The 15,766-nt window shown below is 40.9% G+C and overlaps 1 protein-coding gene across 2 annotated transcripts in view; it reads left to right on the forward strand.

Annotated features, from left to right (window-relative positions):
• ZNF143 (zinc finger protein 143) overlaps window positions 1-15,766 on the forward strand; it is a 57,620-nt gene that overhangs the window by 26,384 nt on the left and 15,470 nt on the right. For both annotated transcript variants that reach the window (XM_040630770.1, XM_008683793.2), the window contains exons 8-11: window positions 6,609-6,728; window positions 8,273-8,348; window positions 9,310-9,435; window positions 12,604-12,783. In XM_040630770.1, the coding sequence (XP_040486704.1) occupies window positions 6,609-6,728; window positions 8,273-8,348; window positions 9,310-9,435; window positions 12,604-12,783 (502 nt within the window). The remainder of the gene's footprint in view (window positions 1-6,608; window positions 6,729-8,272; window positions 8,349-9,309; window positions 9,436-12,603; window positions 12,784-15,766) is intronic.

A 15,766-nucleotide genomic window follows, 5' to 3' on the forward strand; every position in this document is an offset into this window, starting at 1 on the left:
GCATCTAGCTTGTCACAGCCAAGCTTTCTCAGGTTTACCACCCACAACCAACTCAAGATTTTCCTTTATTCCTTAGGTCAGATTCCAGGGAAGGAAAGTTTATGGACTTAGCTTGATTTTTCAGTTGAGCCACATAAGGCATAGGTTACTGGCCCCCCGTATGTATACCGTCTTTTCTGGTTCTCAGGGTCTGTGGCTGGCATGGCAGATTCTCCCAGAACGTGGGTTGGATGATTACCCCCAAACCTGCCTGGATATATAGGCAGTTTCCATGTGGATCAGATCTCATGCATATTTTCTGTACTTTTTTCTAGCTACGTGATCTTGGGCAGATAAACCTTGCTTTTCTAAGCCTGTTCTTTTCATCTCTCAAAGGAAGGTATTTGATCAGTGGTTATTGATCAGGGGCAAACATGAGATTGAGCTACAGAGCTTTTTTAAAAATAAACCATGACTGGGGCGCCTGGATGGCTCAGTCAGTTAAGCCTCCCACTCTTGGTTTTGGCTCAGGTCATGACCCTGAGAGTCATGGGGAGCCTGCTTCCCCTATCCTTTTCCCTCTGCCCCTCCCCCTGCTCACATTTTCCCTCTCTCTCTAAAATAAATAAATAAATCCTTTAAAAAAAACACACAAAAAAAAAACCCCACGACTAAGATCAGTTTCCAGAGATTTGATCAGTAGGTCTGAGACAGAACTCAGGACTTTTTCAAAAAATATTTTTAGTAGTTTTTTTTTTCCAAAGAAGTATAATGAAAAAACCCAAAATGACCAATTATCTTACTATATAGATAGCTGCTGCATACTTTTTTTTTTAAGATAATCGTGTTTACTTTTAGAAAATCCATTTGTTGTCTTATCTTCAATTTCTTTCATCAGTGTTTTATAGTTTTCAGAGTACAGAGCTTCACCTTCTTGGTTTATTCCTAGGTATTTTGTTCTTTTTGGTACAGTTGTAATGTACCTGTTTTCTTTCTTTTTTTTTTTTTTTCCTTATTCAAACGAAATTTTAATTGAATTTCAAAACATCAATATGGTTGAACATGTAAAACTCCATTCTGTTTAACTTTCTTGACCAAATAAATTTAATTTATACGTTTTCTTTAACAGGCCATTTTTATCCCTCTTATCCCAATAACTATTCAACACAAAATTTCTACCACTTAAGTAAAACTCATTAATCTTTGAACATTATTTTTTTTTTTTTCAAAATTAATGAAAAGTAAATAACATGATCACAGCTTTGGCTTCAAGAAGATTAGGAATACATAATAGACACAAATACATACACAAACACAAAATAATAATAAAAAGAAACACAGGATAGCAGATACAAATAACACAAAATTCGCACATATAATCTCATCATCATATTTTATCTTTAGGTCAACTCTGTTTGTTGGGTATCAGAAGACTTAGTATTCTCACTTTAGTGAGAATAGTCAGGTGCCTCCAACTGCCTACTCAACTTTTCAACTTGGATGCCTCAGTCTTCAAGTATGTTTGGAACTGAACCCCTAACATATGCCTTCCTCCCCAAACTGTTTTACCCATTCTTCGCCATCTAAATGGATGGTGACTCCGTTATGCCATTTTGCCAAATATCAGGGAGTCGTTCTTGACTCCTCTCTATTTTATTTCCATATCACATTCAATACACAAGGAAATCTCATTGGTTCTACCTTGAAAATATATCCAGATTTGGACCACTTTTCACTACTTCCTTTGTGATCACTTTCACATAGGCCACTATCATCTCTTGCCAGAGTCATATAATATACTCCCTATAGGTCTCCCTGATTCCGATTTTGCTTCGTCACAGTGTAATCTCCACAGAGCCGAGTGAGTGATCCTTTTACATCTGATCCCAGTCAGAGCATATTACTCCTCTATTTCAATGTGCCAAAAACCTGCAGCGGCTCCCATTTCACTCAGATGTACCTGTTTTCTTAATTTCTTTTTCTGCTATTTCATTTTTTTTTTTAAAAGATTTTATTTATTTATTCGACAGAGATAGAGACAGCCAACGAGAGAGGGAACACAAGCAGGGGGAGTGGGAGAGGAAGAGCAGGCTCCCAGCAGAGGAGCCTGATGTGGGGCTCGATCCCAGAACGCCGGGATCACGCCCTGAGCCGAAGGCAGACGCTTAACCGCTGTGCCACCCAGGCGCCCCTCTGCTATTTCATTATTAGTGTATAGAAACACAACCAATTTCTGTGTATTAATTTTAAATCCTGCTACTTTACTGAATTCATTTACTCTAACAGTTTTTTGGTGGAACCTTTAGGGTTTTCTATGTATAGTATCATGGCGTCTGCAAATAGTAACAGTTTAACTTCTTTCTTCCTAATGTGAAGAATTTCTTTGCTTGTCTGACTGCTGTGGCTGGATGACTTTCTTACATCATACACAAAAATAAATTCAAAATGGATTAAAGACCTAAATGCGAGACCTGAAACCATAAAACTCCTAGAGGAGAAAAAAGGCAGTAATTTCTCTGACATTGGCTATGGCAACATTTTTTGTAGACATGTCTCCTAAGGCAAAGGAAACAAAAACAAAAACTGTTTGGACTACATTAATATAAAAAGCTTTTGCGCAGCAAAGGAAACCATCAGTAAAACAAAAAAGCAACCTACTGAATGGGAGAAGATATTTGCAAATGATATATACAATAAGGGGTTAATATCCAAAATATATTAAAAAAAACTTACACAACACCAGAAAAACAAATAATTGGATTAAAATGGGCAGAGGACCTGAAAATGCTAATTCAAAACGATACACGTACTCCTGTGTTTATTACAGCATTATATACAATAGCGAAGATATGGAAGCAGCCCAAGTGTCCATTGATAGAAGAATAGATAAATTATGGTATATATAAAATGGAATATTTTGCAGCCTTAAAAACAATGAGATCTTGCCATTTGTGACAACTTGGATGGACGTAGAGGGTATACCAAGTGAAATAAGTCAGAGAAAGACAAATACCACATGGTTTCACTTATACGTAGAATCTAAGGAACAAAATGATGGTGGCCAGAGGAGAAGGGGTGTGGGGGCATGGGCAGAGTGGGTGAGGGGAGGGGGAGATACAGGCTTCTAAGTATGGCATGAATACATTGAGGGAATGGAAGGCACAGCCCAGGAAGTATAGTCAATGCTATTGTAGTAGTGTTGCGTGGTGACAGGTGGTAGCTATCTGTGGTGACGGTGGCATAACCTCTAGAGACGTTGAACCACTATGCTGTATACCCAAAACTAATATAACATTGTGTGTCAACTGTACTCAAGTAAAAAAAATTTAAAAAAAAACTTAACCTAATTGTACACTTAAAAAAAAAATCCAAATGTGGGGCGCCTGGGTGGCTCAGCCGTTAAGTGTCTGCCTTTGACTCAGGACCTGATCCCAGGGTCCTGGGATTGAGCCCCGCATCTGGCTCCCTGCTCTGCTGGGAGCCTGCTTCTTCCTCTCCCACTCTGCTTGCTTGTGTTCCCTCTCTCTCTGTCTCTCTCTCTGTCAAATAAATAAATAAAATCTTAAAAAAAAAAAAATCCAAATGGTATAGAGAGCTAAAAATAAAAAGCGAAGGACCACTACCCCATCATAATCATTGCTAGATTATTTGTGGAGGGTTTTTGTTGGTTTGTTTTAAGTAGGCTCAGTGTGGGTCTTGTACTCAAGACCCTGAGATCAAGAGTCATGTGCTCTACCGACTGAGTCAGCCAGGTGCTCCTTAGTTTTTATTTATTTATTTATTTATTTATTTTTAAGATTTATTTATTTATTTGAGAGAGAGAGAGCAAGAGCAGGGGGAGGAGCAGAGGGAGAAGCAGACTCCCTGATGAGCAGGGAGTCTGATGTGGGGCTCAATCCCAGGACCCTGGGATCATGACTTGAGCTGAAGGCAGACACTTAACTGACTGAGCCACCCAGGCATCCCCTTTGTTTTTAAATCTTCCTGAGAGTTCTGATGTGTCCCATGTTCCCTAAAGGTCCCTCTGTTGCCACACTTCTTTGATTAATTCCTTTCTTGAAAGAGAACATTACTTTTAAAAATTCTTCAGGTTGCTTGCATTTTATCCTTTCCCAAGAGTATAACTCATTTACATCCTAATATACAAGTTTACACCGTCAAGTAGCAGAAGCTCTGTCTGCCGTGTGCATCAGATCTTAACAGCAAATGGAATTTCAAGTACCGAGCTAGGCAGGAAAATCAAGTTTTCCTCAACCCTGCCGGCTCTCGGCTCTCACTCCGGCTGCAGACGCTCTGCCCCTCAGTTCCCGCCCAGCGACCGCATCCTGAAGCCTGGTGGGTGAATGGCGGGAGCTCTAGAGTGAATCTGCTTCAAATCCGACTTCCTAGCCTTTGACCTGGGGCACGTGATATTACTTCACTACCCTGAGCCTCATTTTTCTTGTTTGTAAACCACAGGAAATATTTAAGTCGTTGGATAGTCACGAAGGACCAACAAGACAGCACATGCAGAGCACCCACCACAATGCGTCGCGTAAACGCACCGGCTCCGCAAACGGTAGTGAACTTCTTCATTACCGAAGTCACTTTGCAGTTCAGTCTTAGGCTCAGCCCTTTACTTACCAGTGGGACTTGCACCCCTCAGAACCCTAGAATTTTTTTTTTTTAAGATTTTGTTTATTCATTTGACACAGAGAGAGAGAGCACAAGCAGGGGGAACGGCCGGCAGAGGGAGAAGCAGGCTCCCCGCCGAGCAGGGAGCCCCATTCGGGGCTCGATCCCAGGCCCCTGGGATCATGACCTGAGCTGAAGGCAGACGCTTAACCAACTGAGCCACCCAGGCACCCCGGAACCCTAGAATGTTAAAACATTATCTTCTTGTATGGTGGTTTTCGAACTCTGGTTTTTCGGTGGGGGTGGTCCTAGGGTTTCTTTGAGGTCCCTCAGGGGTGAGCAGAGCTCTGAGCCACCCACACCTGCCTGGGCCGGCAGAGGCAGGAATGCTTTTATCTGTTTTGCACAGTAGAATGCTGTGTAAGATTTCATCTGGCAAAGGAATTTAACTCCTTAAAAAAAGTTTAAAAAAGAAAAATATCACTGATTTAGTACTGTATGTTCTTTGTACAGACAAACAAGCCCTGCTGTCTTGCGCAAGGTCACACAGTGAGTTTATGGCACAGCTAAGGTTCTCTCTTAATTCCCAGAACATACATTAAGCAAAATAGTAATGAAGTCATTTTCTGTAGATGGTTTTAGAAGCTGATTAGTATTTCACTGGTATTAGCTTCTCTATTGCCCTTGAGACATTTCCCTTGCGATAATATATCAGGTTTTTCTTTTGACGAAGACTACGTATGTCCTATACTGAAATAACTGATACAACCCCGAAATAGCAGTTCTAGCTTTAGCCTATTCATTTAGCTTTTGAAATTTGGACTCTGTCCACCTTCACCCTTAAAATATCTGCAGAATCATCTATTGCTTTCTGTTCTGTGGTCATTGTCCTAGGCTAGTTTTCGCCACTTCTTCCCTGCATATTCGTGATTACACAGACTTTAGTCTCCTTGCTCTTTTGTCTTTCACCGGTTCACACCACTACCAGAGCTCTCTTCCTAAAACACAAGAGCCGACCTTGGTCAGTCCCTTACTTTAAAAATGCTGGGGTGCCTGGAAGAGCATGTGACTCTTGATCTGGGAGTTGTGAGTTCAGGGCCCACGTTGGGTGTAGGGATGACTTAAAGAAATACAGAAGCAAACGAACCAACTTAAAGAACAGTGTTAACGCCTGCCTTTGCGTTCGCTATCTAGCTGTATCTTCAGAATGGCTTCCACAGCTCTTCCCGAACGTGGCCCTCAGCTTCCCTCTCTTTTTCATGTTACTCTGTCGTACAGAGGTAATACTCTCATGCTAAGCTTCCAGTTCTTCCAGGCACACTTCCATACTTTTGGTCAGACCCTTCCTTCTGTCTGGACTGCTCGCCTCACTCCTTGTTTCCAGCCTTCAAATTTCACTTTGAAACAAGTCTCCCTAACCTACAGCTCTGTCACCCCAGGGCCCGCAGAGTAGAAAATCGTTCTTCCATTTTTATGGTATCTTAATTTCTAAAATAGGTGGTCATCTTTAAAAAGCTTCTAAAATCAGGACAGTTGTTTGAAGTCTTGTGGTGTTGAGTCCCAGAAAAATGATGTACTGAATATAAGTACAGACGAACATCATATGCATTGTACTGTCTCCCGCAGGTGACCCCAGGGACATACAGCCCTCTTTTTCATTGCTTTGAAATTGAAAATGCTATATATATATATAGAGAGAGAGGCATGTCATGGAATACCTGCATACAATGGTGATGCTTCTTGGGTTGGTTTTTCTAGAATGGGAATAGATCTCTGAGCTCTAGCTATGCAGCTATGCCCCCTCGTGGGTCTCCTTTTGACTTCTTCCACAGCTGCTGACTTCAGCTATGGGACAGAAATAACCTAACTGGCTCAACGTGATAGAATCTTTGTAACATGATAGTCTGAGTCTGGAATCCCACATTACAGTTTTATCTTTTTTATTCTGAAAACCGTAATTTCATCTACTTTATATCTGTATGAGTAACTTGAATCATCCTTTTTGTTTCATGTAGATTGTCTTACAAGGACATGCGACAAGAGTAACAGCTAAATCCCAGCAGAGTGGAGAGAAGGCATTTCGATGTGAATATGATGGATGTGGAAAATTATATACAACAGCCCATCATCTTAAGGTATATTTAAAGGAAATGCTCTATCTAGTTACGACAATACCTAGAACATGAAATGCCAACATGATATATGTATAGTGTTCAGACGCCATTGTTTCCCCTCGTGACCAAGACAGAGACACACGTGCACACTGACACACGGGCCATGCAGAAGCCTGTGCAGAGTTTAGAAACTGTCGACTCTTAGAGAGCTTGGACTGTCTTTTCTTCATCTCTGTGTCGCTAACGTCTGGCAAACTACCTGGCACATGGTAGATACTCTGTGTATTTGAATATATTTTTGCCACGTGTGCGATTTATGTAATTTTAGGAGGGTTGTGTGTGTAATCATTCTGTTAACAGCGATTTGCTGAAATCTGGCAGAAGTTGCTGTTCACGTGCCCTGTCTTTCGAATATGTGGGCCGAGTAGTTCGACTGCAGCTACGCACAACCTCCCACGACTCAGTAGCTAACACTTTTTGAATAACTTAGTGTGTCGGGAGGTGGGCATTTAGCCCATTTAGAGTAGCAGCCCCATCACCTATCGGTGTGGAACCTTGACAGTTTACTTGGCGTCCGAGGGCCTCATCTTCCATATGGTAAAAGCACCTCCCTCCCAGAGTGGTCGTGAGCAGTAAAGGAGCAGGTACGGTATCTGTGCAGTACCGAAAGAATGGCCTGGCACGTGGTAGGGATTCGGTGAATGTTGGCCGCTGTCGTGATTATTTAGTCATTGGCCACAGCAGCCCTCTGCGGTAGATACGGTTATGTCTCGGCTTTACCGAGAGGATTTGAGGCTTAGACAAAGCACGTGCCACGGCCATCCCACTCGTCCACGGTAAAGCCTTGCCTCAGGGCAAGGCCCCTCTCGCAGCAGCCTCCACACTCTTAGCCTTACGCCACGTAGTCTGTCCCTACGCTCCGCTCCTGGCTCTCACCGTGTATATGTTCCGTATGGACACCTTCAACCACTGTAGAAAAATGCAAACCTCCAATACTCCTGTTCTGTATTTAAAAAGAGTACTTCTGCACATACAGCATTTAGGTCTATATTGAGAACTGTTGGGCCATAGTTTTTGAGAAAAGTTGTCTTTTGTTTTAAAAAAAAAACCATACAAACAACAAACTGCAGTTCACCCTTGAACAACACAGGTTTGAACTGGGCAGGTGGGCGCTTACATGTGAATTTTTTCAATAAATACAGTAGAGTACTGTAAATGTATTTTCTCTTACCATCTTAGTAACAGTTTCTTTTCTGTAGCTTACTGTGTTGTAAGAATACAGTATGCAATACAGATAACATACGAAATAATGTGATAACCAGCTTTTGGCTATTAAGGCTCCTGCTTAATAGCAGACTATTAGTAGTTTATGTGTTTTGGGGGGTCAAGAAGTTAGACGCTGGTTTTTGACTGCCGAGAGGCAGGGGTCAGCACCCCTACCTCCTCCCCATGTTGTTCAAAGGTCAACTGTAATTCAACAGAGGGAGAAAAATAGGTCTCTGTTGAGAGCGTCTACCTGAGGGATGCCTGAAGGAGATAGAGTCATGCTTGCATTTTAATGACAGGTCCATGAGCGGTCACACACGGGAGACCGGCCTTATCAGTGTGAGCATCTAGGCTGCGGGAAAGCATTTGCAACAGGTAAAAGCATGACTTTTCTTCGTTTCGTGGTTCCACTTAGGGGGCAAGCAGAGACTGGCCACGGGCAGGAACTGATCCCTTGCCTTTGAATTCGTGGATGCGCAGTGACCAGTCTCTCCCCTAACTTTCTCTTGTCCTGCTTGCTCTATTCTCTCTCTCTCTCTGTTTCCATTTTTCTCCTCAGGCCTATTTCTGCCTACTGTGTTTGGTGTTTCACTCCACACTCTGCTTTCTTTTAGCAGAAACGTAAAAGCCAAGCATTAGAAGCGGACACAGAATTTAACGTTAGGACAGACCTGAGGGAACCATGGGCAACTGGGACTTAACAGGGGTCGGGGCCAGAATTGGTACCAGGCCTCCTGACGTCCCCCCTGTTCCTCACTTAATGTCTGGATTCCACCTCAAGCTTTTGGGTTATGAGTTGTGAGCATCTAATAAGATTGGGGCACTTTATTTATTTATTTATTTTTTAAAGAGAGAGGGAGGGAGAGACTCTTTTTTTTTTTTAATAGGATTTTTTTTGGTAAGATTTTATTTATTTATTTATTTGACAGAGAGAGAGAGACAGCCAGCGAGAGAGGGAACACAAGCAGGGGGAGTGGGAGAGGGAGAAGCAGGCTCCCAGCAGAGGAGCCTGATGTGGGGCTCGATCCCATAACGCCGGGATCACGCCCTGAGCCGAAGGCAGATGCTTAACAACTGAGCCACTCAGACGTCCCAGATTGGGGCACTTTAAAAAAAGAAACACATACAATCTCTTCCAGACAGATGAAACTATGGAATTTCCACCATGACAGCCCTTAGCTGTCCTATTCTTGTCCATTGTTAAACTTGTTCTGTTGTGTTTGGCTAGTATTATACCATACCGTTGGTGTTTACTGTAGTTTTCAATTGTATAATCTCAATGGGCATGTTTAGAGGGGTCTCATGTAATTAAATTCCTTTTAATTTTTTCTTAAAGGTTATGGATTAAAAAGTCACGTCAGAACTCATACAGGAGAAAAGCCATATCGGTGTTCAGAAGATAATTGTACTAAGTCTTTTAAAACTTCAGGAGATCTACAGAAACATATCAGAACTCATACAGGTATTGGTGTGAACAAATATCATTTTTAGGCCAGGATTTGATTGATTGATTGATTGATTGATTGATTTAAAGCCAGGAATTTTTTTTTAAATTTTATTCATTTATTTGAGAGAGAGCACTGGTACCCATAAGCTGGGGGGAAGGGCAGAGGGAGAGGGTGAGGGACAAGCAGACTAAGCAGACTCCCCGCTGAGCACAGAGACCCATGTGGGGCTGGATCCCAGGACCCCGAGATCATGACCCGAACCGAAGACAGAAGCTTAACTGACTGAGCCACCCAAGAACCCTGAGGCCAGGAATTCTTAATCTGCAGGGAAGGGACTTGGAGAAGGAGTCTGGAAGTTTCAGAGTTAGCTTTACGGGTTTCTCTTAAACTTTTAAAATTCCATGCACCTTGCCATTTACTTCTTTCCAGGATGAAAGCCCATAGTTTTGTTGGATTCTCAAAGGGGTCCATGTCCCAAACAAGATGAGCAATGGTCATAGATCACCAGCCCTCTCAGTTTGCAGGTATTATCTGAGCAACAGGCTTATTTACCTAGGATTGCACATCTACTTAGTAGCCCAGCGGAGACCAGAGCCTGAGGCCCCCAGTTCCTTCTCAGTCCAGCATTGCTTCTCCTGTGTTAAGCCGCTCCTAAAGAGAATGAACCCCTAACAGCCCCACAGAGAGAAAGGCGTGTCACTTCCCTGTGATCATCTCTCATCCCCTTTAAATTTCCTCCTCTCCTTTTCCTAAAGGGTACTTTGTTTTTACCTCCCCTCCCTTTCTTGTACTTAATTATATGTAGAATTGGAATACCAATTACAAAGGTAATTATTTGCTTTGGACGAGAGCTGGAAGAATTTTAGAAACTGTTGATAAGAGATGCTGTTATAAGCTACTGACTAAGCTTATTTATAGCTTAATAATTTAGTTTGAAATCTTACTACAGCTGTTTTAAACATAGTATGATAACTTTGTCCCCAGATACTTGTAAGTATTCTGAAATAGTTTAACAAATTTCCATTGAGGACTTTTCCAGTCATTAAAAGTTAAGCTTATAATTCAGATATGATCGCAGGTAGCCTGTGCTTTACAGTGTTCAGGAACACAGCCGTAGATGTCTGCTATTTCATTCACGGACTCATTTTTATCCATTATTATCTGATGCAAGTGTTTCCAAATTCCTGCAGATTCTATTTGGATTTGCTATATAATGCCAACTTGTTGTATAAAAGTGACGTAAAAAAATAAGAAAGTTACATAAAAAAAATCTAGTTCCATTAATATTTGGTCAAAACATTGGAATTGTGATTCGTTCGATAATACTCATTTAGCAAACCACATATTCATGCATCAGTTTTTAAGTTGATTATTTTCATTGATAAAATGTTGGATTGAGTAAAGGGGCTTCGGCGGTGTCTGTTACAAACACGAGTGATTTCAGTGCAGAAACAAAGCAAGGTGCTACAGAGTCAGAGAAGTAGTATATATAACACCATGGGAATTGCTGGAATGCTGGATTCCTTATCACAGCATGTCAGAGCTGGGAAAATGGTAAGGTCACCTAGATCCAGAGAGAAGGGACTTACGCAAGACAAACTATTTTCCCTAGATTAACATATTGGGAAAAACCTTTCTCTAAAGAAAGGGTCAGAGGTTCCTGCTCCTTTTTAAATGATTTCATACTTGATGCAGAAATCTTTTGGAATGGTTTTTACCAGCAGGTAAATCATAATTTCACTCAGCCAAAAGAAAAATAACAAACTTTTATATATATAGGTAAATATCTATTTATTTACACACATAGAGATTTTTTTTAACCACAAAAGTTGTTTGCTTAATTTGAGCTCATTCTAAAAAAAGGGCACATGGGAGTCAAAACCAAAGACTGCTTCCTGCCTAACAGTTTAAAGGCCCTTTGGGTTCTGAGGTTGTATAAGCAAGTATGAAGCAAAGGAGTATAATTGGCAGAATAGACTTTTTTTCATAAGCATAGATTATGAGCATGGTAATTATATTCAGCAAATATATGTGATATGTATTATGTGCTAGACACTAGATATTTTTTCTAAGATTTTATTTGTTAGACAGAGAGAGGGACCACAAGCAGGGGGAGCAGCAGGCAGAGGGAGAATGTGGGACTCGATCCCAGAACCCTGGGATCATGACCTGAGCCAAAGGCAGACACTTAATCAACTGAGCCACCCAGGCGTCCCTAGACACTAGATTTTTAAAAAAACAAAAAAATTTTCAAGGTATTATAGAATAAATTAAGCTAGGAGGTAAGCTTTTGGGGGAGTCTAGGGTCGTTCAGATATAATTATTTTTTTCCAGTTTTATCAATTTTTAATTTTTTATTTTTTATTCAAATATAATTATTTTTAAAAATTTTTTTAAATTTTAAATAAGATTTTATGTATTTATTTGTCAGAGGAAGAGAGAGTGAGAGAGAGAGAGCAAGAGCACATGCACAAGCAGGGGGAGCGGCAGAGGGAGAAGCTCCGTGCTGAGCAGGGAGCCTGATGTGGGACTCGATCCCAGGACCCTGGGATTATGACCTGAGCCAAAGGCAGATGCTTCACCGGCTGATCCAACCAGGCGTCCCTATAATTCTTATTCTTGACTCTATTTTTCTTTTGTATTTCTTTATGATATTTTTTCTCTGCTTCTCTTAGCTTATTTTTAATATGCCCATCTGGACGACTCCATCTTGGAAAGTCATGCAATCAGTGATAAGTTTTGAACAGTATTCAGATTTGGTGTAGAAATTTAAATTTGGAGTAGAAGATGCAATTTTGGAGTAGAAGATGCCTTTTTTGCAGGAAAAAAACCAAAAAACCAAACCCAAAACCCTGACAGGGAAGCCCCATATGGGAAGGCTAGAGTCTTGAACATGATCCTAGGCAGAATTGAAGGGTAAGACATTTCAATTTTGGGGGTGCCTGGGTGGCTCAGTCAGTTAAGCATCTGCCTTCAGCTGAGGTCATGATCCCAGGGTCCTGGGAGCAAGTCCCACATCAGGCTCCCTGCTCAACCGGGAGCCTGCTTCTCCCTCTCCTCTCCCCCTGCTCATGCTCTCTCTCTCTCTCTCTCAAATAAATAAATAAAATCTTCAGAAAGAATACATTTCAATTTTCTATGTATTTTTGCACCATTGAATTTATTTCTTTTTGTATTTTTAGGAGAAAGGCCCTTTAAATGTCCCTTCGAAGGCTGCGGTCGGTCTTTTACAACATCAAATATCAGAAAAGTGCATATCAGGACACATACAGGAGAAAGACCGTATTACTGCACAGAACCAGGATGTGGGAGGGCATTTGCCAGCGCAACCAATTATAAAAATCACGTGAGGATACACACAGGTAATTGCCTCTGATTTCTTTGTCATCTTTCTTCCATAAACCATTTTCCCGTCATTCCCTTCCTCCTTCTACCACTTGGCATGGTGAAGGGGGATTAAGCAACTTAAAAAAGCCTTCACATTAGCATTTACACATTCACTTATTCAACAGACAGTTACTGAACATCTGTTGTGTGTTCCCCTGCCAGGCATCAGAGATACAGAGACAGATACGGCATTGTCAAGGCCGCTGAACTGGGGAGAGATGGTTAGACCTCTAACTGCTGCGGAGCGCAGAGTATCTCCCATTCCTTGAACAAGATGTTGTGGGAGTAGAGAGGGGAGCCGCCCTCTCTGTGGGAAGGGAGAAGCATTCAGGGAAGGCTTTCCAGGGGAAACTGACTTTTAGACTGAGTCCTAAAGTTTGCTAGGAAGAAGGCCGGGGACGGGTTATTCCTGACAAGGGAAATGTTACGGTTAAAGGCACAAAGGTATGAAAAGCACGATTTATTTGGAGAATACGGCAGGCACAGGGCACATGCAGAAGACTAGTATGAAGTGAGGTTGGAGGGGTAGGCAGGGGACTTGTGTAGGCGCTGTCATGGTAAGGGTGTTTCTTAAACTGGGCTTTGTGGTGTTTGTGGGGCAGAGTGGGAGGGGTGGTCTGTGGCTATAGTCTTTTTTAAAAAACAGCTTTATTAAGATATAATTCATATACTATATAATTCATCTGTTTAAAATTTTGGATTCATTGTGTGCCAACTATACTTCAGTAAAAATGAATAAATTCATTAATTAAAATATATGATTCACTTTTATTTAGTATATTCACAGGGTTGTACAACCATCAGCACGATCCAATTTTAGAGCAATTTCGTTCCACCTAAAAGAAACTCGTATTTATTAGCAGTCTCCTCCCACCCCCACCCCCCAGCCAAAGCAGTCATCATTCTGGCCTTATGGATTTGCCCATTCTGGACATTTCATACACATGGAATCTTGTAACATAGGCTGTTTTTCATCTGGCTTCTTTCACTTAGCATAGTGTTTTGAGGCTCAAGCCATGTCATGGCATGTATCAGTAGTTCTTTCCTTTCAATTACTGAATATATTCCAGTATATACGTGTATCACGTGTCATTTATCCATTCACCAGCGGCTTTCACTGTAGCTGTTATGAATGCTCTGAGCATTCATGTACAAGTTTTTGTGTAGAATTATGTTTCATTTCTCTTGAGGGGTATACTTAAGAGTAGAATTGCCGATTCATATGGTAACTCTGTGTTTAACATTTTGAGGAACTTCCAAACTGTTTTTTCATAGTGGCTGCACCATTTTACAGTCTCTCCAGCAATGTATGAGGGTTCCAATTCTCCACAACACAGCTAACAATTATTATCTTTTTGAGTATAGCCATCCTAGCAGGTGTGAAATGGTATCCATCTCATTGTGCTTTTGATCTGCATTTTCCTGCACCCTAAAGATGTTGAGCATCTTTTTCTGTGCTTATTAGCCATATGTAGGTCTTCTTGGGGGAAATGTCTGCTCAGATCCTTTGCCCATTTTTCAAATTTGGTTCTTTTTATCGTTGAATTATAAAAATACTTTATTATATTCTGGATACAAGTCCCTTATCAGAGATATGATTTACAGATATTTTCTCCCATTTTCTGGGTTGTCTTTTCACTTTCTCGATGGTACCATTTGCAGTACAAAGGTTTTTAATTTTGGTGCCACACTTTGTGAATGTATTTTTAGTGGTTGGGAAGGGAAAGGCTAATGGGAGGCCAAGGCAGAACGTGCATTAGTTTTTCAAGAAGTTTAATACATTGTCTTGATTACTGGTATTCAGAGTAACTTTGCAATAATTTAAAGTTAAAAGACGTTTTTACAGAATGGAACTTTAGTTGCAGTGTTCTCTGGCTGAGTTCCCCGGATCCCTGAATATCTCTGGAAGTCTTTTCAGGGATCCACAACAGTCCCTCTCATTGAAGAGAGTACATTAACAAATTTGAATGTCACTGTGGGCAGAAAGGAGATCTTAAGAGGATTTAAAGAACGTTTACTTATTTTTTTTTTAAGATTTTATTTATTTGAGAGAGAGTGAGAGAGAGAGAGCACAAGCTGGGAGGAGAGGGAGAAGCAGGCTCCCCGTTGAGCAGGGAGCCTGATGCAGGCCTCAATCCCAGGGCCACAGGATCACGACCTGAGCCGAAGGCGTACGCTTAAACAACTGAGCCACCCAGACACCCAAACGTTTGCTTTTTCTTTCTTTCTTTTTTTTTTTTAGAAAAAAAATCACTCAGTCCATATTATAGAAAGATATTAAAGGGAAATGAGACCAATGGCAAGGAAACTGAGGGCTGTTAGAATATTAAACTGAGTGAGATAGAGAAGGATACAAATGAAAAGACACTGAAGAGCTATCGGCACAGGACTTGGGGACTAAGTTAGTCACAAGGTGTAAAGAAGAACCTATCAGTCTAGTTTGTGTGATGGGTTAGATGATAATTGTAAAATGGGGGAGAGCAGGTTGGAAAGGGAAGATAACACTGTCAGTTTGGAATCTGTAGGTCTCTGGGTATCCCTCCCCACTTGAACTCTTACCATCTGTATATTTGCTATAATGATTTGCACAATTTTTAGCCAAAATTTATGATACAAACTGAAAACCCACTATAATGAATCTACTTGCGATGCATTTTTCTGTGAAAGAAAAAATTTTTAAGTTGCGTGAGTCTAAGTGAGAGAACATAGGACACACTGAAGTCCTATTTCTGATACAGTCGTATCTTATGCTTACATTGTGTAATATGCATTATTGCCATCATGTTCCCAACTTATTAAGGTGTTCTCTAAGAAAATGGGAAAGCCTGTGAAAACCTAAGAGGCCTGGAAAAGAAAACCATTGATTAGAAGAAAAATTATATTTTGCTACTATAATTTGTATTCCTTTTATAAGATATTTGATTTTTAGATTATAGTACATGTTTGTGGTGTAGAAGG

Source organism: Ursus maritimus, unplaced genomic scaffold (assembly GCF_017311325.1).
Source record: "Ursus maritimus isolate PB19 unplaced genomic scaffold, ASM1731132v1 scaffold_16, whole genome shotgun sequence".
Taxonomy (NCBI): Eukaryota; Metazoa; Chordata; class Mammalia; order Carnivora; family Ursidae; genus Ursus; species Ursus maritimus.